Raw genomic sequence first — 26,759 nt, 5'->3', positions numbered from 1 at the left:
TTGGGCAAGCGGAGCTTCCGAGTCACAAATTCATCTCTCAAGTGATCCAAGCTACCGACTACCAGGCAGTGTGCTTGAATGGGAGAAGCGTGTCAGCACGTGTTGCGAGAGGGCAGCGCAGAGAGCTACAGACTCACGCCGCCGTCAATCCGGACGTCAGTGCCCGTGATGAAGCTGGCAGCCTCGCTGAGCAGAAACACAGCGGGGCCCTTGAGCTCAGAGGGCATGCCGATGCGCCGGAGCGGGTTGTCGTCCTCCCACCGCTCCAGCAGCTTGGGCTTGTCGGCCAGCAGCATGTTGGTCATGGCCGTGCGAATGTAGCCGGGGCTGATGGTGTTGACGCGGATGCCGAACTTGCCCCACTCGACGGCCACTGACCGGCACATCTGGTGGCACGCTGCCTTGGACGAGTTGTACGCCGTGCAGGTGAGGCCCTGTTGTTGGACAAGACTATGATTAGTTGGGGAAGAAGATCGGGCCGCAAAGATGCTTCAACACACCCGGTTGGTGATGAAGCCGCTGATGCTGGCAATCAGGACAATGGAGCCACCGAGGCCCGAGTCGCGCATCAGCCGCGCAGCCGCCTGGGCAGGGATCATGGTGCCATCGACGTTGATGCGCATCACGCGCGAAAAGGCCTCCATGTCGTAGTCGATGGCCTCCTGCTCGTGCTGCGTCGCTGCCGCCGAGACAAAGCCACGCACGGGTCGTCTGCTCTGCGCAGCAATGGCTCGGAAGCAGTCGGACACGCCCGCGGCGTCAGTCACGTCGAGGCGACGGTACGCCACCACGGCGCCGAGCTTCTTGGCCTTGGCCTCGAGGGCCTGCCACTCCTGCTGCGAGGGCGACGGGAGAATGTCGCAGCAGTACACATCTCCGCCCGACTCGACGACGGCGGCGGCAATGGTGAGACCGAGACCCCTGGCGCCGCCGGTGACTTGGTCCACTCGTCAGCTAGACCGTTGAATGCTTCGCAGAGGATGAAGGCGGCCCACTCACTGATGACAGCACCTGACGACAGGTCAAACAGCTGCCCAATCTCGGGCTCTGTCTTGATCGACGACGCCACCTCGACGGCCGGTGGCGTCTGGGTCCCATCGTAGGGCCCAACGTTGGCCGACTGGGGGACGCGCACAGCCGTGTCTGACATATCTGGCATTTTCTTTTCTATACTCTGTGTTCTTTGCTCTCTGCTTTTTGCTCGCTGCTCGTCTGTCCGTCTTGCTGATGGAAGGGCACTTAGGGTCTGTATCATGGAGGGTGTCCTGCCCTCTTTTCCTTCGGAAAAAGGTCACCCCCAACGAGGACCCTTTTCCAGCCACGGCTGGTGCCATTTTCTGACTGTGTTGGTCTGCCCTTTTTCCGAAGCCTCTTTTTCCGAGGCGTGTGTGTCGCGCGTGGAACGAGCAGCAAGCTCATATGAACACTACTCGTGAACGGTACTTTTTGACTGAGAAGTTTCATGGGGAGAAGGACGGACCAAGCTCCTAGGATCAGGTAGGGTCCGAGCATTGGTCGGCTGAGGGTCCAGGAGATTCCCGCTTTCGTGGATGGAAAGCAGGGAGCTCACACTGGTGTACAACGCTCTCTCACTCAATCACAAGATCAGCCTGGTAATTCCCTTCGAGACAGTCGTGACAAAAGACAATCGTGACAGGTGAAAGAACCCCGAACCGCTCGCAGCGTCTTCCATCACTTGCTAGCAGCGGCGCCCCCGCCGAACCAGCTGAACCAGCCCTTGGCTCGCTTTTGCTCCCGCTCCTTCTGCGCCTCGACGCGCAGCCGGACCTCCTCCTCGAGCTCGCGCCGGACTTCCTCCTCGAGCTGCTTCTGTTCGCGTCCATCGAGGTACTGCCAGGCGAGGTGCAGGGCAAAGTAGGCGGCCGAGCCATAGGCCAGCACGCGCAGAAACGGGGGCAGGATGTCGCGGTAAAAGTAGCCGTGCCGGCGTCGATCGTTGCGCTCGGCCGTGTCCGATGTGGCTGGGCGCTGTGCTGTCGCTGCAGCTGGTGCTGCCGCCGCCGCCGCTTGCCCTTGAGCCTGGGCTTGAGCTTGAGCTTGAGCTTGTGTCTGTGCTGGTGAAGGGGCTGCAGAGGGAGACGGCGGGCTGGTGTTCGTCGAGCTTTGTCTTTGCGACATGTGAAGCACCGAAGAAGACGATCGTGAGACGAGCCCCTGCCACGGGGTAAGGCGGGCCTGCGAAGCGAGGCGGACCGAAGAGACCAGACGGCGCGACATGGTGTCGGCGTTGGAGGGGGAGTGGTGTTTTGAGCCTGGGCAATCAATCACCAACTCGCTGAGGACGACAATCTGATGCGGGCCCAGGTAGACGGCTTACATAAGCGCGTCTCCACTTGTGTTTTCCCTCTGCAAGAAGAAGCGCGCTCGTTCAGTCATTCGTCAGCAAGATAGAAGAAAGAGCAGCATGATCCGGAGCGCATACCTCAGAACAGGGTTAGGGCGTGGGGTGGCACCCAGTGCCACGACTCAGCTGCCACTGCGCGCCTTTTCGTGCTCAGCACTGCGTCGCGCGCCCTCGCCGATCCAGCACCCAACGCACCCGCACCCGCTCTTCCTGCACCCGATCTCGTCCAACATCTATGCCGTATCGCTGCTCTCGGCAGCGCCCAGCTCACCGACAGCTGCCTCAGTCGTGGCGACTTTCCAGTCGCGCTCGGCGGGCACCGATGCGGACCTGTTCGACGAGGCGCAGTCGAATCCGGACCGGGTGTCGGCCAACAAGGCCTTTCTGACGCTCCTCCACGCAACGCTCAAGGACGTCTGCGTGCCCCAGGATGGCCTGATGCAGTACGAGGCTGCACTGCGCAAGAGTGGCTGGATACATGCTAGTGGTGCGTCTCTCTCCACACCTCTTTGACCTCACTGCAGCCTCGCTGACGTTTTCCGATTCCAGACCCGAGACACCCACTCATGCCTGGGCGGATCCCGACGCCGGAAAACATCTTTGCTGTGAGATTTCTTTCTCGCTCATCGTGCGATTTCTCAAACTGATCTTCCCTTTTTCACACACAGACAGTGGCCTTTACCGAGGGCGAGCTGCGGCCGGAGTCGTACGAGGCAAACGACACCTACCGCATCGTCACGGCCGAGGAGGGCTTCATGCAGCTGCGCCCGCACTGGCACGACTTTGTGTGCAAGGCCTGCGAGGCCGTTAATTGAGCAGAGCAGAGCCTTTGTTTGAGTCTGGGCCTGAGATAATGTGTACACCAATGTCCATTTGAATTACGATAGTGAGACGAGAGTGAGACGCAAAAGAGAGGGAAAAAGGGGCAAATTATACAGGAGGGGGAGAAAGACTACTACTGCGCATAGTAGCTGGCCGACTGCTGGTTCTTGTGGTGGCCATAGTAGCCGCCCTGCGGCTGGCCGTACGTCTCGTAGGCCTGGGGCTGGGTCGAGCCGCGCCGGCCGTAGTAGGCCTGATGGTCGTCCCTCGACTCGTCGCCGCCGTAGTAGGCCTGATCAGCACCTCCCCTCGTCGCATCGCCGTAGTAGTACGCCTGTCCGCCCCTCGTCTCGTCGCCATAGCGATAGGCAGCATAGCTGTCGTCGGCGCCGCGGCCGCCGACCCCGCCACCACCGATGCGCGCGTGCTCCGAATCGTCGGACGACGCACCGCCACCCTGGCCGAGGCCACCGGCGCCCCTCGTGGCAGGCACGCTCTGTGGCTCCCAGACGGCCGACTCGCGCGTGGCCAGTGGGATCTCGTCACCAGGCCCGGAGTAGCTTTTGAACTCTTGCGCGGCCCGACGCATCTCCTTGCCGTAAGCGCGCTGCAGGACGCACATGTAGAGCTGTATCGAGTCTTGGAGATCAGCAGCAGCAGTAAGACATGAGCAAGAGATGAGAACGCACCTGCATGAGGCCAATGACGAGCAGCAGGATGCCCATGGCGCCCACCTGGACCCAGATGAAGACGTTGCAGATCGTCCGGCCGACGTCACTGAGCTCGGTGATGGTGTTGCCGTCGGGGGAGCTGCCGTAGGCGGCGTCGCAGCTGTCGAGGGCCACGCTGTGTCGTGCAGCGGCCACGGCGAAGAAGGCCGTGGTGACGACAATGGTGACGAGCGTGAGCAGGAAGTTGATGCGAATGTAGCTGCGGTAGAGCCCGGTGCGCTCGCGACGAATGGCGACGACGCCGACAATCTGCCAGAGGAGCACGGCGAGGGCGAGGACGAGGACGATGAACTTTGGCCAGCCGGCAGGCAGGGAGCCCGTGGCAGCGACGATGCTCGGCGGCGCAACGGAGAGAATGAGGGTGCAGAAGGCCACAATGGCAAACTGCGCACAGATGGTGTAGGAGCCTACATTGATGAGCGGAATGGCCTGTTTGGAGGAGAAAAGGATGAGCTATCAGAGGGTGCAGTCGTTGCAAGAAGCGCATCGAACACTCACGCAGCAGCAAAACTCGATGCGGCTGGAGCGACCCATCTTTGCACGGTGTTCACGGGTCTCTTTCTTCCTCTTAGAGTGACCGGCCTGCGGGTTTTCCTATGCGAAGAAGAAGCGTACCCTAGTCGTAAATCAGATGGTGGTGCTTTGAAAGGAGTGGAGCTGTACGGCCGGCGTACTGTGTGCGACCAAACCAAAAAACCTCTGGGCGCGCTGAGGCGGTGCGCGGTGTCTTTTTATAAATCTAGGAAATTGAAACCTGTTGATGCACTTTCTCACTGTATAGATTTGGAAACCACGAGGCCGGTGACGCGCGAGCGGGCATCAGACGGCCGCCGTCACGTAGATGCACAAGTTTATGGCAGAAGACATTCAAGCAGCGGCAGAGGGTAATTGTGACAGAGAATTAAGATCTATTGAAGAACCATGTAGCTACGCCTGCTGCCGCGCCAGCACATCCTCGTGCTTCGGGATGCTCTCCATGGCCCCCTGCTTCTCCACGGCCATCGCTGCGGCGATGACGGCCCACTCGAGAATCTGCCGTGCGCCCTGCTCGTCGACGTCGGCCGAGGCGGACCGCGTCATCATGGCTGCGACGACATTTCCGGCAAAGGTATCACCTGCGCCTGTGGTGTCGACGACCTGTCGCGGCTTCGCGGGCGGCACCTCGAACCGCGTCCGTGCCTGGTTTGAGGACGCGGAGGAGGAGCAACGGACCCGCGCAGAGACGCCCTGGGCGCCCTTTGTCATGATGAGCCAGCGCGAGTCGATGAGGGGCTCGAGTGCGTCGAGGACATTTCCTGGCTCTCCGCTTGACGAGGACGAGAGCGCAGCGACGAGGTCCCTTGCCTCGCCCTCGTTGACGATGAGCACGTCGACATCGCTCCACGCAAACGCCGTCAATTCCTCCCTCGTCGGCATCGGCGACGGATTGAAGATCGTCGTTGTCCCCGCACGCCTGGCGTGTGCGAGGAAGCGCTGCGTCGTCGGCAGAGGGATCTCGTTCTGCACGATGAGGTGTGTCGGCGGCCGCGGCGCCTTGGCAAAGACACGCGCGGGGTCGTCGGCCTCTTCATCGGCGTGGAAATTGGCTCCCTTCAGTAGCACGCTGTCGAGAATCTCACAGGGTCAGCTAGCCCCAAACCAGCTTGTTCAGAGTGGACGGGTGAACACAACACCCACATGCTGTTCTCGCCATCCTCGGCAATCTGGATGAACGCCCGGCCCGTGGGGACGCCCTCGAGCCTGCTCACAGCTGACACATCGACGTTCCGCTTCTCGAGCTCGTCGCAGGGCCAGGGCGCATCGAGGCCCACAGCACCGCTCATGACGACAGCCTGGCCTGCCAGGCCAACAGCCGCACTGACGTTGGCGCCCTTGCCGCCGGGCCGCGACTGCAGCGACGACGACGAGATCGTCTCGCCGGGACGCACAATGTGCGGCACGCCAAACGTCTCGTCGATGTTGATGCTCGACCGCACGAGGCAGAGTGGAGCAGGCATGGTTCGTCGTCGTTGTCGTTGTTGATCAAGAGGCGATTCCGCACGATCTCTCACGATTTCCTCTTTCGACTTGCGAAGATTCAGGCCAAGATTCCGGGCACAAAAAAAGAAAAAGAAAAAGTCGGACCGCGGGTGGAGGTAGACAGACAGAGAGACGGCCGAAGATCCGATCGCACGCGTCGTTGCAATAGCCAAAGCTCTCTCTATACAATACAGGACAGACAGAGCATAGCACCTCTCTTCTAGACAGTGGATCACACCTTGTAGCCGGCCTTGGCCAGGACATCGTGCCTTGCCCACGTCGCAAAGTCCTTGTACACCTTTTTGGCGTTGGGCAGACTGGCAGCCAGGCAGAAAAAGTCGTGGGGCTCCAGCGGCTGTTTTCAGGCATGGCAGGCATGTGAGCAAAGTGTGCCTGTGCTTTTGCAGCAACAAGTGTGTATTCGCTCACCGTGACGTGGTAACGGGTGATGAGGCCGGCCTGCTTGCACTTGGCCGCGAAGCGCTTGCCCTCTTCGACGAGGACCTCGAGCTGGCCATTGGCAATGTATGTCGGCGGCATCTGGGCCACCTCCTCGACTGGGCGAAGGAGCGGGCTGATCCAGGGGTCGTCGAGCTGCATGCCCGTGCGCCGCGAGGGCCCAAACTGCATCTCCTTGACGCCCCAGTCGCCGTAGGTGCGCGGCACAATGTCGTACTTGAGGTTCGTCTCGCGCTCCGGCATCATGTCGTTTGTGGCCACCAGCCAGGGCGAGAGGAGGAGCATGGCGGCAAAGTCGGGCTCGCCGCGCTGGCGCTGCGCCTGGTGCGACGGGATCTTGGCGCCCTCGAGGCGGAGGAAGCGCTCGATCTGCAGGGCCAGGTGGGAGCCGTTGGAGTCGCCGGCGACGATGATCTGGTCGCCGCGGAAGCCGAGGTCGCGCGTCAGGTGCACGTATGCGGACACGCACTGGATCAGGGGCACAGGGAAACGGCCAAAGGGTGCAAGGTGGTAGTCGACGGAGAAGACGGGGAAGCCCGATGTCTGGGCCAGGTTCCGGGCCAGCGTCAGGCCCATGAACATATCGCCGGCAGAGAAGGTGACGCCGGCGCCGCCGTCTGTAGGAAAGGAGTCAGCCCATTTTCACAGATTCGACAATACAGAATAGCTGCATAGACAACCCACGGAAGAAGAGAATGACCTGGCGGTCCTGGCCTTTTTCGCGGTGCGGCAGGGGCGCGTGCTCCTTTGGCCCGCCGGGCATGAACCAAAAGGCACGCGTGCGGATCTTTGCCTCGCCCGGCCGCACGAGCGGTGCGCCGCGGTAGTTGTCGCTGTCCGTGACCTGGCCTTGGCCGTCGCGGCCGGTGGGGTTGATGCTGAGGATGCCGCGGAAGTACTCGAGCGGGGGAGCGCCGAACCAGACACGGTCGCCCCGCTTCTTTTCGTCGTGCTGCGGCAGCATGGCAGCCTTGAGCGCGGTGCGCGGGTGCGCCACACGCCCACCAGGACCCGTGTAGTTGAGCAGCGAGAGCAGGCCACCGATGAGGCCGGGCGTCTCGCGCCAGCCACCCTCGCGCGGGGCCACGGGCTGGAACTTGGTGATGACAAAGAGCTCCATGGCCAGGCGCGTGTACAGGACCGAGAGCGTCTGCTTGGCCGTCCAGCCGCGGGCCGGCCGCAGGAAGGGCACGAGGGCCCGGACGAGGGCATAGGGCAGGTATGCGAGCGATGTGGGCACCAGGACGATATGGAGGAGGAGCTGTTTGTCACTTCAGCTTCTCTTTCTTCTCCTCACTCTAGAGTGACCGTGACGGCATATCTCACCATGCGCAGGATCGGCACGAGCTTGCGGACGCGCGGCGGCTTGGCGAGCTGCACGGCCCGCTGGATCTGCAGTGCCGACGGGTCTGTCATCTTGCTTTGTCTTGTTCTTCGGAGTGAGTTCGAGTAGTGAAGGCGTCTTTCCCCGGATTCGACTTGGCCGCTTGGTGTTGCGCGCGCGCGTCTGTGAAAGAACGAAGGCGCGGACGGCCACGTGGCAAGTTTTCCCGGGAGCGAGAGAGGGTGAGAAGACAAAAAAAGTCTCGACCCTCGTGTAAATCTCATCAGGAACCGAGAGAAAACGAAAAACCTCTGCAGCTCGACCCTTTGCTGCTCGACCCTTTTGCAGCAACACCACCATCACCATGTCGGACTCGTCGCCCAAGCTTGCGCCCTCGCAGGGCAACGCACTCGTCTACTCGACGCTCGTCGCCTTTGCTGCGGTAGGCTTCTACGCCGGATACCGCGTCAAGACCAAGGTCGACTTTCTCAGCGGCATCAAGACGCAGAGCGGTGGGTGGTGACTCTACTGCACTCGGGACACGCTCACTCACAGCTAGATAACCGAGCAGCATTCCCCCTGGCGCTCAACTGGATTGCATCAAGTTAGTCGAGTGTGGAGTCACTCATCGCCTCGCACCAAGCCAGATCTTCTCTAGGAACTCGATTAGATGACACAGCCATGGTAACGTACCCAGTCTATTCCCTTCTCTAGCTCCCCCCTTTCCAGAGTGGACTGGTGCCCTTGCCGGCACCGCTCCCTCGCAAGGCAAAAGCTACGGGTGCTCTTCGTCCGGTCCACCTCTGGTGGACTGGGCAGGGCTGAGAATATACCGTTACGTTGCCCCCGCTGGGCGCTGTGCCTCCTCTCTTGGAGCGCACGACCCGGCGGGGATGCTCATCGGATCCAGATAATGCTGGCGTCGAGAAGCTCCTGCCTTTTTTCCCCTCCCTGCAGCTGGTCGAGGCGTGTGTCCTTAACCCTACTTGAGCTCCCTCGATCAGCTGGCAGGGGGTGGGAAACAAGCCCCTGCCCCAACCTACTAACAGCCGATCCACTCACACTCGACCAACCTCCTCCCACAGACATGTCGTCGTCGCTCCTGTTTGCCTACCCGCAGATGGGCGTCATTCCCGACGCGGGCCTCCTGGGCCTGTTTGCCTATGCCTTTGCCACGACGGCGCCCATCTTTTGCTTTGCCTTTCTGGGCGTCTACATCCGTCGCACCTGCCCCGACGGCTTCACCATGGCCGAGTACGTCCGTCGTCGCTTTGGCTGGCCCGTCGGCGTGCTGCTCGCTGTCATTGTAGGTATTCTTCTGACACGTGGGCTAAGGACATAGCCTGAGAAGGAGCCGGAATGCTGAAGTCTCGCTTCCACAGTTCGTCGCATTCATGCTCTGCTTCATGATCACCGAGCTCAACACCTATGGCTCCGTCGTGAACACGCTGGGCGGCGTCAACCCCACCGTGGCCGCCGTCGTGATTGCCGTCATCACGTTCCTCTACACGGCCTACGGCGGCTTCCGCGCCTCGCTCTACACCGACAATGTCAACGCCATCGTCATCGTCATCTTTGTCATCATCGCCGGCGTCGCCGTTGGCACGCAGATCGACATCACCCAGGCCCGCATCGACGAGTCGGGCATCCTCGTCCCGCACGCCCTCGGCGGCCAGCTCTGGTACATCCTCACCGTCGCCATTGTCTTTTCCCAGATGTTCAACCAGGGCTTCTGGCAGCGCGCCTTTGCGTCCAAGAACGACCGCACGCTCTACACCTCGGTGCTCCTCGCCGCAGTGCCCCTCTTTGCCATTGTCTTTCTCGTCGGCATGACGGGGCCCCTCGCACAGTGGGCCGGCCTCTTTGACGGCGTCACGTCCGAAGACGACGGCAGCCTCACCTTCTTCTACATCATCGCCACCCTTCCCGCCTGGGTCTCGGGCATCGTCATTGTACTCGCTGGCCTGCTCAGCAGCTCGGCCTACGACACGCTGCAGAGCGCCCAGATCTCGACGATTTACAACGACGTCTTCCTGGGCCGCGTCAACGTCTGGTTCTGCCGCGTCGCCCTTTTTGCCATCAACGTCCCCGCAGTCGTCCTCGCCGTGCGCAACATCGACATTCTCCAGGTCTTTCTCGTCGCCGACCTGGGCGCCGCTGCCGTGCTACCCGCGCCCCTCCTCGGTCTGATCCCCGCCCTGCACTTTCTCAACGGCGCCGACGCCTTTGTCGGCGCCTGCGGTGGCTACCTCACCACGTTCCTCTTTGGCCTTGCCTACTACCACGGCGACGTACACGCCGCCGGCAACCTCCTCGGCCTCTCCCAGGGCCTGTACATTGGCGGCGACGACTACTCTGTCCTGGGCGCCTTCTTTGCCGCGCCCCTCGGCTCCATTGGCTGGACGCTGGCCTCGGCGGGTGTGCGCATCGGCAGCCAGTGGCTCCTCTGCAAGGCCCGCGGCGAGTCGTTTGAGCTGACGAGGCGCAGCTGGGACACGCGCGAGTACGCGCTGCCCGAGGACCGTCCTGCGGCCTTTGCTGGCCTGCACGGCTCGGGCAACCCCGAGGACGGCCACAGGGAGGAGCACAAGGACGACTCCGTCGAAGACGACACCAGCAAGTAGTCGTAAAAAATAGTCTTTGGTCTAGAATTTGTTTGAATTATGCATGATCAGCAAGCAATGAGAAGAGGCAGTACGAGTTTGTCAATCTGCGACGACTGGGGATGGATGGATGGATGGCCAGGGCGAGAAGTTTTTAGACTTTTTTCTGCCGCTTCATAAAAATCTGAAAAAAATCTCTAGAGTCCACCGTCGCATTCTCGGTCTTTCAAGAGACCACTCACTCATCTGAAGATGCCGCCAAAGGCCAAGAGGCGGCGCGCGCGCAAGGCCCGGACGGCCGCCGTTGTCTCTGACTCGTCGTCTTCTGACTCGGACTCGTCTTCTTCGTCGTCGTCGTCTAGCTCAGCTGTGAGCGGCGGCGTATCAGAGGCCAAGGTCAAGGCGGTACGTGCAGCTTCCGCGGCCTCGTCATCGGCCTCGTCATCGTCGTCGAGCAGCGAAGAAGAGGAAGAGGAGTTTGAAGGAGAAGAGCAGGTACGACGCAAGCGGATGAGGCGGGGTCAGCCGTCGCCGATGCCGAGTCTGTCCGAGGAGCGCTTCTGGTCCGACAACGATGACGATGACGAAGAGGGGAGATGGAGGAGGAGTCGAGGGCCGATGCGCAGGGAGCGCCTGCCGTTTGACTCGCACGCCCTCCGGCTGCTGGAAGCGTCCAGGGCGAAGCGACGGGGCGTCGAGGCGACACTGGCACAGAAAGAAAAGGAGGAGCAGGAGCAGGAGCGGCGGCGGCAGCCGGGCAAGCAGGAGCAGGAGGAGGCGTTTGAGTCCATGTACATGCGCGCAGTCGTGGGCGAGTACGCAGAGGAGCTGGATGCGATCCGGAGAAAGGAGCCCGGGCTGGGCGACGCCGACGACGGCGGGCGGATGGGCCTCCTCATCGACGCCCTCAAGGCTGGCAGCGAGCTCTTTTCGCGCAGCGACCCCGACGAGGTGGCGCTCGTCATGGGTGACCGCTTGTAGCAGTAGTAGCCAATTGATCATAACCGGACTGTCTCTTTACAATATCTGTGCATTTTTCTCTCGAAAGCCACTACCTAGAAGAAGGGTGACTGGGCCGACTAGCAGTGGCGCTTGATAAAGGCATACATGTTCTCGAGCTTCTCCTGGGGCTCGCGGTCAAACAGATGGTCCTTGCCCTCCTCGATGTCGATCTCGACGGGCAGCCCCTTTTGCTCCATGGCCTTGGCCACGTCGGTCGCCTGGCGCGGCGGCACCTTGTCGTCGATGCTGCCGTGGACCATGTAGGTGGGGGGCAGGGTGATGTCGCCCCGTGCCACGGCTTGCGCGACGGAGAAGCTCGAGGGGCTGATGCCGGTTCCCTCGAGGAGGAGCGAGGGGAGCAGTGCCCTGCAGAGTTCAGAATCAAGTCAGCACGCGAGGGGGTCAGTACCTGCGACAGCGCAAGCACCCACTCCTGGATCATGTAGTGGTAGAAGAGGGACCGGGGCGAGTCGAGGGCCGACGAGGCGGCGACGGGTGCGTTCGCATCGAGGTAAGCGCCCAGCTCGCTGGGGCCATCGATGATGCGGCCCTTCATGTACGTGACGGGGTGCTGTTTGGTCGTCCAGAAGCTGTCGTCGAGGTCCGAGATGGGGTAGAGGCCAATGACGCCCTGTGGCCGCGGCTGGGGCGGTGGCAGGCCGCACGCTGCAAAGCCGAGCCCAGAGCCAGCAAGGAGGGCGAGCCAGCCGCCGGCAGAGCTGCCGCTCACAAAGACGCGCGAGGCATCGGCGCGGCCCTGCGTGGCCTCGCGAAAGGCGGCCGTCTGGAGCCAGGCCACGGCGTCGCCCACGTCGGACAGGATCTTGGGCAGCCGCGCCTGGGGCGCCAGCCGGTAGTCGGCCGACACGACGCAGAGGCCGTGCTTCTCGGGCGCCTCGACGAGGTGCGGGGCGGTGCCTGTATTACAAGTCAGTCCGAGACAAAAAGGCTGCGGGCAAGAGAGGAGACAAGACACGCACCCTTTCGCGTGCCCTGCAGCAGGCCGCCGCCGTGCCACCAGAGGAGCACGGGTGCGGGCGACTCCTTGGTCGCGCCGGGCGGAAGGAGGACGTCGGCCTTGATGTCGAGCCCGTCGGCCTGCTTGAGGGTGCACTCGAGGAGCTGCGGAGCCATTGTGGTGTTGCTGTCGTCGTCGTCGTCGTCGTCGTCGTGGGGAAAGCCGATCAGTTGTTCTGGCTAAGACTTAGGTTGTTCCGGGCCGGATCCCAGGCCGGACATTGTCCGAGATAAAATAAAAAGTAGAATAGATAGCGCGCGAGAGACTCATCGCGATCTGAATCAAGCACTCCTGTCTACAGCAACTATCCTCGCAATTACAATAATACAGCTTCTTCTCAGGAGTGCTTCTCCTCGCCCTCGTCAAAGGCACGCTCGAGGATGGAGTTGATGACGTCGGGCAGCTGCACCGGCATCGCATGGCCTGCATCGGGCACCTGCACCAGCCGTGCACGCTTCATGTGCTTGGCCAGGTGGTGCGAGTTGAGCGGGTTCACGAGATTGTCCTGGTCGCCCGTCACAATCGTCACCACCGGCACGGCCGCGTCAATGGCCCGCAGCTGCGCAGGGCTGACACGGTGGGTGATGACAGCCCGCACCTGTGCCAGCGCGCCAAAGATGGTCTGGCGGCGCGTGAAGCCAAAGCGGTAGGCAAACATTGCCTGCATGTTCTCGCGGTTCGTCTTGCCGTTGCGCGTGTCCTTCTCGTCGAGCCACTTGGGTGGGAAGAGGAGCTCCATGACGGCATTGACCCGGTAGGCGTCCGAGTCAAAGCCCATCGTCCGGCCGGCAATGAGCCGGGCAATCGTCGAGACGCCGGTCCAGGGCGGCAGCGACGTCGAGAGGTGCTTCTCGCCATTGCCCCGGCCCGACGTCGTGCTGAGGAGGGTGAGCGAGGCGATGCGCTCGGGCACCACCTTGGCCATCTCGAGCGAGATCATGCCGCCCATGCTCACGCCGACGAGGTGCAGCTTGCCTGTCCAGCCGAGCGCATCGGCGAGCTCGAGGATGTCGAGGGCCATCTCGGATGTGCTACGCTGCCGTCAGCTTCGTCGCCCATTTGTGAGCGGGAGAGATGAAGTGAAGCACACTCACCGGTAGTTGGCTGCCGGCGTCTCTGAGTTGCCGTAGCCGCGATTGTCGAGGACGAGGCAGGAGTAGCGCGGGTCCTTTGCGAGGTGTTCGACCTGGTTCAGCCAGCCAAAGCAGCTGTTGTTGAGGCCCATGATAAAGACGACCTTGCGTGGGCCCGTGCCATGGACCTCGTAGTACACGTCAAAGCCGCGCCACGGCTGCCCCTCGTCGTCGGTCGTGCGCGGCGGCCGGGCACCCTTTGCGCGCGCATCGTCGGAGGGCATCTTGTTCTTGCCCGGAGGCACCCTGTCGCGTGCGACGGTGCAGTAGCCCTTTTTGGAGCATGTTGATGGGTCAAACGCCGAGGGAATGTAGCCCTCGGGCGACGCCTCGGCTGCCTTTCGCGCCTCAGCCATCGACGACGACGTCGCGCCCGTGTACACGGCGCCAAGGGGGAGGCCAGTCTCTGCCATTTTGTGCTCTCTAATGGTCGGTGCTGATGGAGGTGTGGCAACAGCACCCCTTCCCCGGGCTGCAGGGGTCTAATCTGCCTCTCCACAAATAGAAAAGCCCGACCGATCAGCAAGCGGAAAAAATGCACCGAGGAAATGCGGGATCGCGTTGAAAGCAAGCACGCCACGTGGACCTCATTCCAGTACCTCCTGCTCACAATGGCTAGCTAGTACGTCCTGGCTATCAGCTCCTTGTTCTTGGAACCACCTGTCCCTCAGTTCGAGGCATCGAGGTTCTGTCACGCATCGCCTAGTCTGGTTTCAAAGCCATCTCTGTCAACCAGAATAAGTTATTTAAAGCCATGTGGAAAGTGCACATTTGCCCGTTGAAATAGATCCCGGCGATGTCGCGCGCATGCGGTGACTGATACTCTGCGCAAGATCAGGAACCACCATGCGACTCACAAGGACACGCGCTGACGATCAGAGAGCTAGTTGCTCAAGTACAGTGCTAGTTCTGCATTGGTCGAGGAACAGCATCAGCCGGCGGCTGCTCGGCATCGGGCGATTGGCTGGCCCGCCCAGAAGGGAAGGTCGACGTCGGAGAATTTTCGACGAGGCCCATTGGACGTGTTTGAGGGCGACGTCATCCGCGATGATGTTCCCCGCGATTCTACCGTCGCCCACCCAGACAAACGTGCTTGTGCATGTCTCTGAACAGGAGCTTCTGTAATAAAACCTCCGCGGGCGCCTAGCCTGACCCCCGTCTACCCCTGCTCTTCCCTGCTCGTCCGCGACATTCTTTGCGTCGCCCCTTCTCTTTCTTTCCTTCTCGAACCTCGCTTCTCACTTCACGGGCTGGGCCCTCTTAGTTTTACACCTTCCTTCACCCCGAACAGGCACCGGCTGCCTTGCTCTTTCCGAAAAGGTGAGTGTGACGGTCACAAACGCCGGTCGGGGCAGTGTCATTTGGATGCCGGCCATGCCTGCCGAGAAGACGCGCGGCTCCACAAAAACCAGGAGCAAATGTGGCTTTTTCGACCCGCCGATGACCAGGAAATCAAATCAGAAATTCCAAAAAAAAAGAAGGCCCGGGTTCGACGTTTGCGTCACTCAATAACCCACTCAGGGTGGCTTCCGCTCGACGGCATCTTCGGCTCCTCCACTCCTCTTTCCGGCTTCCCGATGATCCTTCGCTGATCTTGCCTCTCTCTCTCTTCTTTTCCAATTCAGACGACGGTGCAGTCGGCACAGCACACAGCCCCGATCAGGTCATTCAGCGCAGCACGCCTGGCTTTATAAAGGACGGCGTCTGCACAGCTCTCGAAGTTCGGAAGACGACAAGAACACGATGAAGCCTGTCCTGCTCCTCGAAGCACTGGTGGCGGCGGCGACTGTTGCCACCGCTGCGCCCATGTCCAAGGGCAAAGCGAGCCCGCGCGACTTTCCCCTCGCTCGGCGCACAGACCGCTCGACGCTGTACGGCGACGACCTGGCCGCCTGGGCCAATGCCCACCGTGCACACCTCCGCAACAAGTACAAGTCCAAGCTCAAGAGCTCGACGAGCAAGCAGCAAGCGGCGAAGCGGGACGCAGAGAAGCGCGACACGGCAGGCGCCGCCACGCTGGTCAACTACCAGCACGACAGCACGTTCTACGCCGCCGTCGCCATCGGCACGCCCTCCCAGTCCGTCAACCTCGTCCTGGACACGGGCAGCTCCGACATCTGGCTCGGCCCGTCCAAGTTTGACTCTTCGTCCTCGTCGACGTTCACCAACTCTTCGACGCCATTCGAGATCCAGTATGGCTCTGGCTCCGTTCAGGGCACCCTGGCCACCGACACATTCACCCTGGCCGGGCACACTGTCGACAAGCAGACGTTTGCCGTCGCCACGGCCGCCACTCCGGGCTTGCTCGACGACACCGTGGGCGGCATCATGGGCCTCGGCTTCGAGGCGCTCTCGACGAGCCAGTCCACGCCGTTCTGGCAGGGCGCTGCGTTGGACACGAATGAGTTTGCCTTCTACCTCGCTGCCGTCGAGTCGCTCCAGCAGCTGCCTGGCTCTGGCTCCGAGACGTACGGCGGCATCTTCACCCTCGGTGGCACCAACACGTCGCTCTACCAGGGCGACATCAACTGGTCTGACGTCATCGACGATGCCTACTGGCTCATCACTCTTGGCGGCATCACCGTCGGCGGCAACACCATTGATCTGGAGAGCACAAGCAAGACGGCCGTCGACACAGGCACGACCCTCATAGGCTGCCCCACCGCCGTCGCCGAGGCCATCTACGCGGGCATCCCCGGCTCCTCGGCCATCTCGTCGATGGACGGCTACTACCAGTTCCCCTGCGACACGTCGGTGAATGCGACGATGCACTTTGGCAACCAGCAGTACACGTTTACCTCGTACGACTTTGTCGGCCAGGCTCTCGACTCGGCGGGCGAGAACTGCATGGGCGTCTTTTTCAGCCTCGGCAGCGACGCCAACGACGAGCTGCAGTACATTCTCGGCGATGCCTTCCTCAAGCAGGTCTACACCATCTTTTCCAACACGGCCAGCACAGCCCAGGTCGGCTTTGCCAGCCTCGCCGATGGCCTCTCGAGCCACACGACGTCGACGACGGTGGACCAGGTGCAAACGGCATCGACGTCGGCCGCGGCGCCCTCGCTGCTCGTGCGCACGGCCGCCCTGCTCGTGCCCGTCGTCCTTGCGTCTTCGTTCCTGCTCGCCTGAGTTTTGCCCTTCTCGCCCTGTCTTCGTTGCCTCGTCATTGGTTTGTCCGCCTGTCTGCCTGTAATCTCTCTCTCTCTGCATGTACCCTCTAACTGTCATTTTGTCTGCTCGTCTGCTCATACAAGCTTCCATTCGCAAAACATCCATCCATCGATCAATCAATCAATCAATCAATCAATTTCATCTTCTCATCATCGCGCAATTGATCCGCTCATCGTCGCGCTTTCGCTGTGCTACTGCTTGGTGACGTGGAACTGGCCCTCGTCGAGGTTGTTCAGCCGGTCCTCCTCCTGGTCGATGGAATAGGTGGCCACGCGGAAGACGACGCCGGCGATAAACGCAATGACGGCAAACGTCGTGTACATCCACACCAGCCGCGGGTCCTGGACGAGGGGCAAAAAGGCCTGCTGTAGCGCCGAGCCGAGGGCCGAGGTGAAGAGAAAGGCGCCCATGACGAGCGAGCGCATGTTCTTGGGTGCCTGTGTGGTAGAGCGATTTCGTGCATCAGGCTGAGTCCAATGGAGCAATGGACAGAATAGAGACTCACCTTGGTGAAGGCGTACTCGAGGCCCGTGACCGAGGCAAAGATCTCCGAGATGCCAATGAGGACATAGGGCCCCGTCTGCACCCACACCGACAGCGGCGCCGGGTCGTCGCACTCGGACGCCCGGTCGAGGCATGGCGACTGGCGGTAGATGTAGTGCTGTACGACGGCGCTCCAGACCATAGCCGCCGAGGCGCACATGAAACCGGCAAAGATGCGCTTGAGAGCGGTGAAGTTGATGCCCAGGCGACGCAGACCCGGGTAGACGAGAAACTCAAACACGGGGACAAAGATGATGATCGACAGCGGGTCCAGGTTCGACACGATCTCGTTGGGCACGCCGTTGCGCGTGAGCGACTTTGCCTGCGAGATGAGGTTGCTCGAGATCTGGTTGTAACAGATCCAGTAGAAGCTGCAAGCAAGGCGTGTCAGTATCGCATCGCACAGTGCCATGGGAGAGAAAAGGACACACGCACGGAAAGAGGGCAAAGATGTAGCAGGCCTTGAAGCCGCGGCGGATCTCGTCGACCCAGGCGTCGTCAAAGGTCATCCAGCGGGGCCGCAGATCGGGCTCGATGTTGCTCGGCTTGGCGCTGTCCCAGAAGCTGTGCTGCGGCGACCGGTGGGTGAGTGCATAGCGCCAGACGCGCATGGACGTGCCCAGCACCGAGCCCGACGGCGGCGTCTTCTTGTACAGATGCCGGCCAAAGTGGAGGATGGGGATGCAGATGAGAAAGACGACGGTGGGCAGGGTAAAGGCGAGGTAGAAGCCCTCGTACTTTTCGGCAAACGTCATGCTAACCTGACCGCCAATGGCACCGATGTTGATCATGAGGTAGAAGAAGTTGAAGAGCCGGGCTGACGTGATGGTCGGGTCGACGATCACCCGCTCGCCCTTATTGGTCGTGGCGATGCGCTGCTTCTGGCTGCCGACCTGCTCGGCCATCAGCGGGCTCACCGTGGACTTGAACATGCCCGTGCCCAGGCCCATGACGATGATGGCGACGGCAAACGCGGCCATTGACCCATTGGGATTCTTGATCACGGGCGGGATGGCGCAGATGACGAGGATGATGTGGCCCACAATGGCAATGTACACGGCTAGCTTGATGGTCCTGAACCGGCCCAGGTAGGCGTCGGCGAGGTAGCCACCGAGGAGGGGCATGCAGTAGACCCAGAACTGGTTGAACGTCGTCAGGCCTGTTGCGGCTGTCTGTCCACGGCCGAGGGCGCCCGGTGTGCCCTCCGACGAGGGATCGGCGCCCGTGGTCGAGCCAATCGGCAGCGGGTTCTCGATGAAGTTCTGAAAGACCTGGACGGTGCCGTAGTAGGAGAAGCGCTCCGATAGCTCACACACGGCGATGAGGAACGAGGCCCAGGGAATCGCTGCCGGCACACGCCGCAGCGTCCTTCGGTCCTCGTCTGTCACTTCGTCTTCATCGTGCAGCGCGTCGGGGGCCTGCTCCTCGAGCTTCTCCGTGACGTCTTCTCCCTTTTCGCCCTTGACAGGCAGCATCTCGTGTCGCTTCGTACCGGCTTCGTCGCTCTGCGCAAAGCCGTAGCCGGCGTCGGTGGCCTCGAGGGCGCCTGTGTCGCCCGTCAGTCAGTCTCGCGTCTCTTGTGCGACGAGGAAGGCAGATCAGCAGACTCACTCATCGATGTCTCAAAGTCAGGCGTGAATGCCGCACAGAAAAGGATGGCGGTGGCGAGAGACAAGATAGCTGGACGCGGGGGGGAGGAGCAAGGGCGACAAAAGGAGTGGGGCAGGACCCGATGAGACTATATGCAGCTCATATGGCGAGATAAGGAGTAGAGGCGGTCGCGCGGCGTCCGCACGACCGAGCCTACCGTGCCGCCCACTGTGGCCGCGGGGCGACGAGGCTATCTAATCACGACATTGAGCAAGCTCTTTCTCTGTTCCTTTGCTGCCATCGCCACCACCGCCGTGTGCCCTTCCGGCGATAGCACACCCAGACTTGCGCACTAACGACGTTGAGAAGACATGGGTCACTGCACCGTTAATTGAATGTTGCGCTCTCGCACTTGAAGCTATCTATTTCCGGTTAAATTTCTTGGATTTTTCCAGACATAAGAAGCAAGCAAGCGCTTACGCTCATCCAGTGCGCGCGCTGTCGCGCTTGGCACCCATCCATGGAGCAACTCACGACTGAGAGCAATTCTTGCTTTTAGATGTCGCCAAGACAGACAAAGGACTACTACCGCTGCCACTCTATCTCGTCGAGTTGTTAAAAAAGCGGCGCAAAGGCCGTCTTTCAGCTTCGATGGAGGCCATTCGAAAGCGGGCCCGCGGCCGTGTGCTGGTCTTCCCGCACCGCGTGCGGGTGTCGCCCTAGCTGCCCGCTCTCTTCAATGCCACTGCAGAGGAGTTGGAGTTGATAGCGTGTGCCTGGGCAAGACAGCCGTGCGAGCTGGGACCTGAGAGCGTCTCACAAATATTCTCCCACAGTCGGCCCGAGATAATAAGGTAGAAGCCCAGACCAATGACACGCGTGGCCTGCCTGACCTGTATGCGAGGAAGAGCGTCCCCTTCCCCATGCAAGCAGCTCGATAGGATGCCCAGGTCGATTCGACGCTCATCGGCGCCGCCGACACCGACCACGACCCACGTGGGCAAGCCCGACGACCCCTGAAGCCAGGGATGGATGGCGGAGCGCGCGGAGCACTGGGGAGATCACGTGCGCGTACCTCGCGGCCTCGCCTTATTTTTTTTTTTAAGGTTGCAGGCGCCGGTCTCAGCCCCCAGCAACGACGATGTCCTGGAACCCGTTCAAGAGCAACGATGCGCCGCAGACGGGGGGGATGGGGTCGTGGATGAACATCGAGGGCGGGGCCATGCGGGCAGCGGCGACGGGCGAGCTGACGGGCGAGCCGAGCGCGTTTGAGAAGATGGGCTTCGAGCTGACGCGGCAGCAGCGCATCATTGGCTTCGCGGGGTGGTGAGTGGGCTGGGGCGACAGTCTTTTACGCGCGCTTCGGTGCCAAGGCGCCTGGCCTAGCGGGGACGCTGACGTGTTCTTTCCAGCCTCGTCTTTGGTTTCGCCCTCTCCATCATCGGCTCGATCATGCTCTTCTTTGGCAACACGACTCTCTTTGCCATCCTCTACTCGATCGGCGTCATTGTCAGCCTCGTGGGCACGGGCTTCCTCATTGGCTTTGCGCGCCAGCTCCGGTCCATGTTTGACCCCGTGCGGCTGTGGGCGACCGTGGTGATGCTCCTCGCCTTTGTCATGGTCTGGTGGGTGTTTTCTCAGCTCATCGCCTTGCATGCTTGCTTGCGACTTTGCCTTCTGACACGTTGATCTACAGGGTGTCTGCCTTTGCCATTGGCGTCCCATTTCTGCCCCTCATCTTCGTCGTCATTCTCTTCCTCGCCTACATCTGGTACACCCTCTCGTATATTCCGGTGAGCTGTGGCGTGCAGATCTTCCCTCTCGCTCCTGCTCCTGCTGCTGACAGATGCCCCGTGACAGTACGCGAGGAGCATGGTCAAATCGATCTTCTCGAAGTTCATGTGAAATACATTCTTCGAAACCTGGACTATTGCATGCACGACCGAGAATGCGCCTACTGCCTTCGGAGAGCCTCTCGACCAGCCTGGAGAATGGCATGGAGGAGACGGGCGGCTGAATCTGCCACGTACAGCGCCGTCGCGGGACGTCGGGCTTAGGCTCCCTGCAGAACGCCCGAGATGACGCCGCTGATGCAGTGCGACAGCTTCAGCCAGTGCATGCGCTCTTCCAACTGGCCCTACGCAAGCTCAACTTGGTCTCTTTGCTGTTATGGCACGCCGTGTACGGGTCGCCAGAGCTGCCATTGTTGATGGAAGATGCCGCGCAGCAGGGGCGCACAGCATGACTGGAAATCTGTGGCGCAATGAGTGGATTGGCGGTGCTAAGAGGTCACGAGCTTTAAAAGTCTGGGCAAAGAGGCCTGTTGGCAGAAACCAGCGAAGAGGAGAGAGTAAAAGACTGGGCTCTTGGCTCTTCAAAAGTGGGAATCGCGCCGAGCGACCAGGATAGTCGATCGCCCTCTGAGCACTTGGTTCACGGCCCTCAGTGCATTCATGTGATAAGCAGACCTTGGCACATTCATGAGTCAAATCCCCATCACTACGGCTGTCAAGCTCCAACCGGGCGACGGGGTGCGAAGAAGCGACGGCGCCAGGCCACGTGGCGCGTTTTCAGATTTCAAATTGGGGAGCACGGCAGGCATGCGTCCACGTTGAGAGCTCAAAACTGTGCGAAAGAGCTTATCGACCATCATTTCTTCGCGTTCGACACCGCCGATCTTTCCCCCACGCTCGCCCCATCTTTCCCCCCTTTCTTTCCCTTTTCTTCCTCCCTCTTCTCCCTCTCCCCCTTCTCCCTCTCCTTCCCTCCGTTCCCCTCTCCGTGCTCTTGGTGCGTCAATGACGGTGCTCGACACCAGCCTGGACGCTGCCGCGCTCTTTGTGCGGCAGGCGAGGGCGACGCCCGAGGCCGTCGCGCTCGAGGACCAGCACCAGTCGCTGACCTATGCCCAGCTTGAGTCCGAGACGGGCCGGCTGGCGAACCGGCTGGCGCGGCGGCCGCACTCGGTCGGCCGCGATGTCCTGGTGGGCGTGCTGATGGGCCGGTGTGCTGAAAACGTCATTGCATCACTGGCCGCGCTGCGTGCTGGCGGCGCCTTTCTCGTCCTCGAGCTTGCCTACCCCAACAACCTGCTCGCCGACGTCATCAAAGACGCCAAGCCGGCCGTGATTGTGACGCTGGCGGCCCATGCCCACCGCGTCAAGGGCAGCGGCGTGCCCGTCATCATTCTCGACAGCGACGAGGAGAAGGCCGAGCGAGCAAAAGAGCAGCTACAAGAAGAGAAAGTAGAGGAGGACGATAACACCCCCCCGAGGCCCGCCGACGACGACGTGGACCGGCTGGCGTTTGTGTGCTACTCGTCGGGCACCACGGGCCGGCCCAAGGGCATCTCGAACCCGCACCGGGCGGCGGTGGGCTCGTACAGCCGGCGCTTTGGCGTCTCGAGCCTGGGCCCCGGCGATCGCGTGGCTTGTAACGTCTTTTTCGTCTGGGAGATGCTCCGGCCGCTGCTGCGGGGCGCGACGACGGTGGCCGTGCCCGACGTCGTCAGCTACGACCCCGAGGCCCTCGTCACTTTCCTCTCGGAGCGCGCCATCACCGACACGCTCATGACGTCGACGCTCCTCGACATTGTCCTCGCGCGCCACGACGCCGACGTGGGCAGCCTGGCCAAGCGCCTCGGCAGCCTGCGCTCCCTCTGGCTCAACGGCGAGGTCGTCACGGCTGACCTGTGCCGCAAGGCGCGCGCGGCACTGCCCAGCCACACGCGCCTGCTCAACGTCTACAGCACCAGCGAGACGCACGAGGTCGCCGCTGGTGAGCTCTATGTGGGCGACGGCATGGCCACGGACATCTGCCCCGTGGGTGCGCCCCTGCTCGACGGCGACGAGGTCCTGATTCTTGATGGCGACACCCCCGTCGAAGCCGGCGAGGTGGGCGAGCTCTGCGTCGGCGGGCCCCTGCTTGCACGTGGCTATCTCAACCTGCCCGAGGTGACGGCCAAGGCCTTCTTCCTGGGCCCTGGCGGGCAGCGCATGTACCGCACTGGCGATGCTGCGCGACGCCTGTCCGACGGCCGCCTCGAGATCACCGGGCGCATCGGAGGCATGATCAAGACGCGCGGCTACACCGTCCAGCCGGGCGCCGTCGAGGCGGCCATCATGCGCCATCTCTCGGTGCGCTCCTGCGTCGTCGTCGGCCACGGCGAGGGGCTCGAGAAGCGCATCGTCGCCTACGTCGTGCGCGACGTCGTCATCAGCGACGTCAACCGGCCCCCGCTCGTCATCCGGCCCACGGGCCACAGCCCCGAGGCACGCCGCGCCCTGTCGGCCCACCTGGCCCACTACATGATCCCCTCGGTCTGGATCGAGCTCGACGCCCTGCCGACGCACGACGTCTCGGGCAAGATCGACGTGCGTGCGCTGCCCACGCCTGCACCCACGCGGCCTGCCTCGCCGACAGCCGCTTCGTCGCCACGCGGCGGCGGCGGCGGCGCCGGCCTCGGCACCCAGCCCGTCGACCGCCGCACCATCGCCGACGCCTGGGCCGCCTCGCTCGGCCTGCCCCTCGACCAGGTCGACACCGCCGAGGACCACAGCTTCTTTGACCTCGGCGGCCACTCGCTCTCCCTCGCCGATCTCGCCGGCCGGCTCTCGAAGCTCTTTGGCTTCTCGGTGCCCCTCGCGCCCCTGGCCGCCCAGCCGTCGCTCGAGGGCCATCTGGCGGTGGCCCTGGCGGCGCGCGACGGCCACGTGGCAGGCCTCCAGGCGGACCTGCCTGCGATGCTGCGCGCCGACTGCGTGCTGCCCGACGACGTCGTGTCTCCAGCAGCACGGCCACGCCGGCCCACGCGGCTGCTGGGCGACGCCAAGACTGTCGTCCTCACCGGCGCCACGGGCTACCTGGGCGCGTTTCTGCTGCGCGCCCTCCACGAGCGCAGCACGGCGACCATCGTCTGCCTCATTCGCTTTGCCAAGGTGGCCGACGACTGCCGGCCCGCGGGCATCGCTCGCATCCGCGCCAACCTCGTCGACCTCGGCCTGTGGCACGATGGCCTCCTCGACCGCCTCGAGGTGGTGCCCGCGAACCTGTCGGCGCCCCTCCTGGGCCTCTCCCAGGCCGAGTTCGACGACCTGGGCCACCGCGCCGACGTCATCGTCCACGGTGCCGCGACGGTGAACCTGGTGTACCCCTATGCGGCGCTGCGCGACACCAACGTTGGCGGCACGCGCGAGATGCTCCGCCTCGCCAGCGTCGGCGGCGCCACCTTCCACCACGTGTCCAGCAACGGCGCCCTGCCCGGCCAGGCGGCTGCCCCTGCTGCGACTGCCAAATCGAATGGCGCCGCTGCCGATGCCACCGCCGCCGATGCCACCGCCGCCGCGACCACCGCCTGGGCCGAGGACGCGCGCATCAGCGTCGACGACGCCGCCACGGGCCTCGCCGACGGCTACGGCCAGACAAAGTGGGTCGCCGAGCAGCTCGTCGCCGAGGCCCGGGCCCGGGGCATGCCTGCCACCGTGTACCGGCTCGGCACCCTGAGTGGCTCGAGCCGCACGGGTGCCGCCAATGCCTACGACATGCTCAACGCCCTCGTCGTCGAGTCGCTGCGCATGGGCTGCGCCCCCGTCATTGAGAGCTGGCGCGTCGAGATGACGCCCGTCGACCACGTGGCCGAGGCCATCGCCGCCCTGGCCGACGTCGACGACCAGCAGCACGACGCCCTGCCAGTCTACCATCTCGTCGACAGCGACCCCGTGCCCGCAGCGGCGCTCTTTGACCGCCTGGCCCGGCTCGGCTATGCGACGAAGCGGGCGCCCTGGGACGCATGGGTGGTGCAGTGGCGCGAGCGCACCTCGACGCGCTCCCCGCTCGCCAGCGCCGCCAAGCAGCCCTTCACCGTCGACATTCTCCGCGGCGGCCTGCCCACCGTCGACGCCCTCACTGCCGTCGCCCTGCTCGACGATGCCGCGACGCAGGCCCGGCTCGAGCAGCACGGCCTCGCGCGGCCCAAGCTCGACGACGCCCTCTGGCAGACGTATCTGCGCCACTTTTACGCACGTGGCTGGCTCTCCAGCCCGCCGCGGCGGCGCGCGGGCGACGCAGCAGCACGCGGAGGCCTCGCAGCAGCAGCGCCCGTGGCCAGCACCAGCACCATCAGGGGCGGCCGCCTCGCTGGCCGCGTCGCCGTCGTCACGGGCGCCTCGTCGGGCATTGGCGAGGCCGTGGCCGTGGCACTGGCGCGCGAGGGCGCCAAGGTGGCCATTGCTGCGCGCCGAAAAGACGCCCTCGAGGGGGTGCGTTCGCGCATGCCGGCCAGCCCCGACGCCGTCCTCGTCCAGCCGACAGACGTCACCGACGCAGGCCAGGTCGCTGCGCTCATGGACGCCACCGCGAAGCAGCTGGGCCCCGTCGACATCCTCGTCAGCTGCGCCGGCGTCATGTACTTTACCATGATGGCCAACGTCAAGGCCGACGAGTGGGACCGCACCGTCGACGTCAACTGCAAGGGCCTGCTCCACTGCCTCGCCAGCACCGTGCCCGCCATGCTCGCGCGCGGCGCCGGCCACATTGTCGCCATCTCGTCCGACGCCGGCCGCAAGGTGTTTCCCGGCCTCGGCGTCTACTCGGCCAGCAAGTTCTTTGTCGAGGCCACGCTCCAGTCGCTCCGCCTCGAGACGGCCGGCTCGGGCCTGCGCGTGACGTCGGTCCAGCCGGGCAACGTCGCCACCGAGCTCCTGTCCATGTCGACGGACGCCGAGGCGATTGAAAAGTACGGCCAGCCCTCGGGCGCCAAGGTGCTCGACCCCAGCGACGTCGCCTCGGCCATCGTCTATGCCCTGGGCCAGCCTGCGCACGTGGCCGTCAACGAGGTCCTGATTGAGCCGCGCGACGAGCCCATCTAGAGGCTCTTATTTATTTCACGGACTGTTTGTACATAATCGCATTGTCATTGCGCACTTGAGAAGAAACTAGAGCTACTTGAAGAAAGGCGGGTGGGCCTAGAAGGACGGGCGTTTAAAGAAAGAGGGAGTGAATGTGGCGGGAAGAAGGAACGTGTGACAACCGCTAAGTGGCGGGTCGCCTGGCCGAAAAGGCGGCAAAGGTGTTGCAGGTGTCGTCGGCGTCCCACTGCGCTCGCACACGGTCCATGAGTTCGATGTAGTCCTGCCGGCTGGCGATGGCGCCGCTCTGGACCGCCGCCTCTTGCAGGCCCAACAGCCCCCGGAAGAAGTTCTCGCCCGCCTCGTGGCCGTCCTCGCGCCGTCTGCTCATGGGAATCTCCACGGTGGTGACGGCGACGTCGACAAAGCCGGCCTCGGCGAGCCAGTCGCCGAGCCGCGCCAGAATATCGAAGACGAGGCCGCGCTTGGCAAACGTCTGGCGGAGCACGCGCATGAGGACGTCACCGGGCGAGCCTGCGGGGTACGGGTGCGCAAAGTGGCCCGTCTCGATGAGCTCGACGCAGCCCGTGTCTGGCTGGAGCACGCGCAAGAGCTGGCCCAGGCACGTCTTCCACTGCGCGCCGCTGAGCCCGGCGACGAGGAGGCGCTGGTGCACGAGCGAGAAGCGGCCGGTCCACTCGGCAGGCAGGTTGAGGATGTCGGCCACCTGCAGGGTGGCGAGGCGGCGCGGCGAGGCGCTTGGAAATTGTCGGTCGCTGAGATCGACGCCAATGAGATGGCCTGGCGCAACGCCCCCCTCGGCGAGCCTGCGCTCGAGATCGCTCAGCCAGATGCCTGGGTATTCTCTTCAGCTCAATCCAGCTCGATGAAAAGAAGGCAGATGCTGCACACTCACCGTTGCCCGTGCCCGAGTCGAGCACGTCGGCGCCTTGCAGTGCCTGCAGCGATGGAGGGCCCGACCAGAGCTTCCCGCCAAAGGCCCGGACAACGACACGGTGCTGCAGGCTCAGGCGCTGCGTCTCGTCTGCATCGGCCGGAAGCAGGTACTGCTCGACGTTGTGAAAGTGTCGGGAGGATGTCATGCCGTCCCTCGACGAGGGAAGAAAGGAGCGC

General features: G+C 62.9%; 15 protein-coding genes across 15 annotated transcripts; 6 read left to right on the top strand and 9 right to left on the bottom strand.

The window, feature by feature from the left end:
* Nucleotides 1–125: 125 nt before the first annotated feature.
* On the bottom strand, nucleotides 126–1,159 carry FA10DRAFT_294724 (NAD-P-binding protein; the record flags this gene model as incomplete). The annotated part of the gene is made up of 3 exons (XM_025524448.1): nucleotides 126–434; nucleotides 501–937; nucleotides 1,000–1,159. The coding sequence occupies 3 exons, from the start codon at nucleotides 1,157–1,159 to the stop codon at nucleotides 126–128; spliced, it is 906 nt and encodes a 301-aa protein (XP_025376066.1).
* A 210-nt stretch (nucleotides 1,160–1,369) lies between these two features.
* Nucleotides 1,370–2,409, bottom strand: FA10DRAFT_267503 (hypothetical protein). Its single transcript, XM_025521935.1, has one exon. The coding sequence runs from the start codon at nucleotides 2,236–2,238 to the stop codon at nucleotides 1,693–1,695; it is 546 nt and encodes a 181-aa protein (XP_025376065.1). The 5' UTR covers nucleotides 2,239–2,409; the 3' UTR covers nucleotides 1,370–1,692.
* Nucleotides 2,333–3,250, top strand: FA10DRAFT_131472 (hypothetical protein). Its single transcript, XM_025517987.1, has 3 exons — nucleotides 2,333–2,852; nucleotides 2,915–2,970; nucleotides 3,034–3,250. Exons 1-3 carry the CDS (start codon nucleotides 2,426–2,428, stop codon nucleotides 3,178–3,180), a joined length of 630 nt encoding a protein of 209 aa, XP_025376064.1. The 5' UTR covers nucleotides 2,333–2,425; the 3' UTR covers nucleotides 3,181–3,250.
* FA10DRAFT_267501 (hypothetical protein) lies at nucleotides 3,181–4,600 on the bottom strand. The gene is made up of 3 exons (XM_025521934.1): nucleotides 4,417–4,600; nucleotides 3,877–4,347; nucleotides 3,181–3,815 (listed from the first exon to the last, which is right to left on the bottom strand). Exons 1-3 carry the CDS (start codon nucleotides 4,450–4,452, stop codon nucleotides 3,321–3,323), a joined length of 1,002 nt encoding a protein of 333 aa, XP_025376063.1. The 5' UTR covers nucleotides 4,453–4,600; the 3' UTR covers nucleotides 3,181–3,320.
* A 157-nt stretch (nucleotides 4,601–4,757) lies between these two features.
* Nucleotides 4,758–5,930, bottom strand: FA10DRAFT_267500 (Ribokinase-like protein). The gene is made up of 2 exons (XM_025521933.1): nucleotides 5,596–5,930; nucleotides 4,758–5,521 (listed from the first exon to the last, which is right to left on the bottom strand). Exons 1-2 carry the CDS (start codon nucleotides 5,913–5,915, stop codon nucleotides 4,846–4,848), a joined length of 996 nt encoding a protein of 331 aa, XP_025376062.1. The 5' UTR covers nucleotides 5,916–5,930; the 3' UTR covers nucleotides 4,758–4,845.
* A 239-nt stretch (nucleotides 5,931–6,169) lies between these two features.
* On the bottom strand, nucleotides 6,170–7,812 carry FA10DRAFT_286768 (alpha/beta-hydrolase; the record flags this gene model as incomplete). The annotated part of the gene is made up of 4 exons (XM_025524099.1): nucleotides 6,170–6,292; nucleotides 6,367–7,013; nucleotides 7,081–7,657; nucleotides 7,723–7,812. 4 exons carry the CDS (start codon nucleotides 7,810–7,812, stop codon nucleotides 6,170–6,172), a joined length of 1,437 nt encoding a protein of 478 aa, XP_025376061.1.
* An 11-nt stretch (nucleotides 7,813–7,823) lies between these two features.
* Nucleotides 7,824–10,421, top strand: FA10DRAFT_267497 (hypothetical protein). The gene is made up of 4 exons (XM_025521932.1): nucleotides 7,824–8,232; nucleotides 8,292–8,324; nucleotides 8,806–9,026; nucleotides 9,103–10,421. The coding sequence occupies exons 1-4, from the start codon at nucleotides 8,085–8,087 to the stop codon at nucleotides 10,342–10,344; spliced, it is 1,644 nt and encodes a 547-aa protein (XP_025376060.1). The 5' UTR covers nucleotides 7,824–8,084; the 3' UTR covers nucleotides 10,345–10,421.
* A 102-nt stretch (nucleotides 10,422–10,523) lies between these two features.
* Nucleotides 10,524–11,340, top strand: FA10DRAFT_267495 (hypothetical protein). Its single transcript, XM_025521931.1, has one exon. It carries the CDS (start codon nucleotides 10,576–10,578, stop codon nucleotides 11,302–11,304), a length of 729 nt encoding a protein of 242 aa, XP_025376059.1. The 5' UTR covers nucleotides 10,524–10,575; the 3' UTR covers nucleotides 11,305–11,340.
* FA10DRAFT_302267 (alpha/beta-hydrolase) lies at nucleotides 11,331–12,537 on the bottom strand. The gene is made up of 3 exons (XM_025525087.1): nucleotides 12,306–12,537; nucleotides 11,757–12,243; nucleotides 11,331–11,691 (listed from the first exon to the last, which is right to left on the bottom strand). The coding sequence occupies exons 1-3, from the start codon at nucleotides 12,457–12,459 to the stop codon at nucleotides 11,403–11,405; spliced, it is 930 nt and encodes a 309-aa protein (XP_025376058.1). The 5' UTR covers nucleotides 12,460–12,537; the 3' UTR covers nucleotides 11,331–11,402.
* A 58-nt stretch (nucleotides 12,538–12,595) lies between these two features.
* Nucleotides 12,596–14,031, bottom strand: FA10DRAFT_267493 (alpha/beta-hydrolase). Its single transcript, XM_025521930.1, has 2 exons — nucleotides 13,438–14,031; nucleotides 12,596–13,374 (listed from the first exon to the last, which is right to left on the bottom strand). The coding sequence occupies exons 1-2, from the start codon at nucleotides 13,887–13,889 to the stop codon at nucleotides 12,681–12,683; spliced, it is 1,146 nt and encodes a 381-aa protein (XP_025376057.1). The 5' UTR covers nucleotides 13,890–14,031; the 3' UTR covers nucleotides 12,596–12,680.
* Nucleotides 14,032–15,246: 1,215 nt separating this feature from the next.
* Nucleotides 15,247–16,524, top strand: FA10DRAFT_218190 (acid protease; the record flags this gene model as incomplete). Its single annotated transcript, XM_025518519.1, has 1 exon — nucleotides 15,247–16,524. A coding segment is annotated over one exon (1,278 nt), but the record flags the coding sequence as incomplete, so codon positions are not given.
* A 314-nt stretch (nucleotides 16,525–16,838) lies between these two features.
* Nucleotides 16,839–18,665, bottom strand: FA10DRAFT_232150 (putative PTR2-Di-and tripeptide permease; the record flags this gene model as incomplete). Its single annotated transcript, XM_025518889.1, has 3 exons — nucleotides 16,839–17,084; nucleotides 17,153–17,561; nucleotides 17,626–18,665. 3 exons carry the CDS (start codon nucleotides 18,663–18,665, stop codon nucleotides 16,839–16,841), a joined length of 1,695 nt encoding a protein of 564 aa, XP_025376055.1.
* Nucleotides 18,666–19,921: 1,256 nt separating this feature from the next.
* On the top strand, nucleotides 19,922–20,685 carry FA10DRAFT_260798 (SFT2-domain-containing protein; the record flags this gene model as incomplete). Its single annotated transcript, XM_025520040.1, has 4 exons — nucleotides 19,922–20,106; nucleotides 20,193–20,405; nucleotides 20,477–20,573; nucleotides 20,641–20,685. The coding sequence occupies 4 exons, from the start codon at nucleotides 19,922–19,924 to the stop codon at nucleotides 20,683–20,685; spliced, it is 540 nt and encodes a 179-aa protein (XP_025376054.1).
* A 751-nt stretch (nucleotides 20,686–21,436) lies between these two features.
* Nucleotides 21,437–25,725, top strand: FA10DRAFT_280046 (acetyl-CoA synthetase-like protein). The gene has a single exon (XM_025523589.1). The coding sequence runs from the start codon at nucleotides 21,579–21,581 to the stop codon at nucleotides 25,644–25,646; it is 4,068 nt and encodes a 1,355-aa protein (XP_025376053.1). The 5' UTR covers nucleotides 21,437–21,578; the 3' UTR covers nucleotides 25,647–25,725.
* Nucleotides 25,726–25,809: 84 nt separating this feature from the next.
* Nucleotides 25,810–26,728, bottom strand: FA10DRAFT_286759 (hypothetical protein; the record flags this gene model as incomplete). The annotated part of the gene is made up of 2 exons (XM_025524098.1): nucleotides 25,810–26,480; nucleotides 26,542–26,728. The coding sequence occupies 2 exons, from the start codon at nucleotides 26,726–26,728 to the stop codon at nucleotides 25,810–25,812; spliced, it is 858 nt and encodes a 285-aa protein (XP_025376052.1).
* Between the last annotated feature and the right edge of the window lie 31 nt (nucleotides 26,729–26,759).

This window comes from Acaromyces ingoldii (assembly GCF_003144295.1).
Source record: "Acaromyces ingoldii strain MCA 4198 unplaced genomic scaffold FA10scaffold_4, whole genome shotgun sequence".
NCBI lineage: Eukaryota > Fungi > Basidiomycota > Exobasidiomycetes > Exobasidiales > Cryptobasidiaceae > Acaromyces > Acaromyces ingoldii.
This window is presented reverse-complemented; position numbering and strand designations above follow the sequence as displayed.

Excerpts from the sequence above, each read along its gene's own strand:
- FA10DRAFT_267503 (XM_025521935.1), bottom strand. The coding sequence starts at position 2,238 with ATGTCGCGCCGTCTGGTCTCTTCGGTCCGCCTCGCTTCGCAGGCCCGC.
- FA10DRAFT_267493 (XM_025521930.1), bottom strand. The coding sequence starts at position 13,889 with ATGGCAGAGACTGGCCTCCCCCTTGGCGCCGTGTACACGGGCGCGACG. Across the intron at positions 13,375-13,437 it reads ACGCCGGCAGCCAACTACCG|CACATCCGAGATGGCCCTCG; the intron begins GTGAGTGTGCTT and ends ACGGCAGCGTAG.
- FA10DRAFT_267500 (XM_025521933.1), bottom strand. The coding sequence starts at position 5,915 with ATGCCTGCTCCACTCTGCCTCGTGCGGTCGAGCATCAACATCGACGAG. Across the intron at positions 5,522-5,595 it reads GAGGATGGCGAGAACAGCAT|CGTGCTACTGAAGGGAGCCA; the intron begins GTGGGTGTTGTG and ends GATTCTCGACAG.
- FA10DRAFT_131472 (XM_025517987.1), top strand. The coding sequence starts at position 2,426 with ATGATCCGGAGCGCATACCTCAGAACAGGGTTAGGGCGTGGGGTGGCA. Across the intron at positions 2,853-2,914 it reads TGGCTGGATACATGCTAGTG|ACCCGAGACACCCACTCATG; the intron begins GTGCGTCTCTCT and ends TTCCGATTCCAG. Across the intron at positions 2,971-3,033 it reads CGCCGGAAAACATCTTTGCT|ACAGTGGCCTTTACCGAGGG; the intron begins GTGAGATTTCTT and ends TTTCACACACAG.
- FA10DRAFT_267497 (XM_025521932.1), top strand. The coding sequence starts at position 8,085 with ATGTCGGACTCGTCGCCCAAGCTTGCGCCCTCGCAGGGCAACGCACTC. Across the intron at positions 8,325-8,805 it reads GCTCAACTGGATTGCATCAA|ACATGTCGTCGTCGCTCCTG; the intron begins GTTAGTCGAGTG and ends CTCCTCCCACAG. Across the intron at positions 9,027-9,102 it reads GCGTGCTGCTCGCTGTCATT|TTCGTCGCATTCATGCTCTG; the intron begins GTAGGTATTCTT and ends TCGCTTCCACAG.
- FA10DRAFT_267501 (XM_025521934.1), bottom strand. The coding sequence starts at position 4,452 with ATGGGTCGCTCCAGCCGCATCGAGTTTTGCTGCTGC. Across the intron at positions 4,348-4,416 it reads GCATCGAGTTTTGCTGCTGC|GCCATTCCGCTCATCAATGT; the intron begins GTGAGTGTTCGA and ends TCCTCCAAACAG. Across the intron at positions 3,816-3,876 it reads TCGTCATTGGCCTCATGCAG|CTCTACATGTGCGTCCTGCA; the intron begins GTGCGTTCTCAT and ends GACTCGATACAG.
- FA10DRAFT_267495 (XM_025521931.1), top strand. The coding sequence starts at position 10,576 with ATGCCGCCAAAGGCCAAGAGGCGGCGCGCGCGCAAGGCCCGGACGGCC.
- FA10DRAFT_302267 (XM_025525087.1), bottom strand. The coding sequence starts at position 12,459 with ATGGCTCCGCAGCTCCTCGAGTGCACCCTCAAGCAGGCCGACGGGCTC. Across the intron at positions 12,244-12,305 it reads GCTGCAGGGCACGCGAAAGG|GCACCGCCCCGCACCTCGTC; the intron begins GTGCGTGTCTTG and ends CTTGTAATACAG. Across the intron at positions 11,692-11,756 it reads TACCACTACATGATCCAGGA|GGCACTGCTCCCCTCGCTCC; the intron begins GTGGGTGCTTGC and ends TGAACTCTGCAG.
- FA10DRAFT_280046 (XM_025523589.1), top strand. The coding sequence starts at position 21,579 with ATGACGGTGCTCGACACCAGCCTGGACGCTGCCGCGCTCTTTGTGCGG.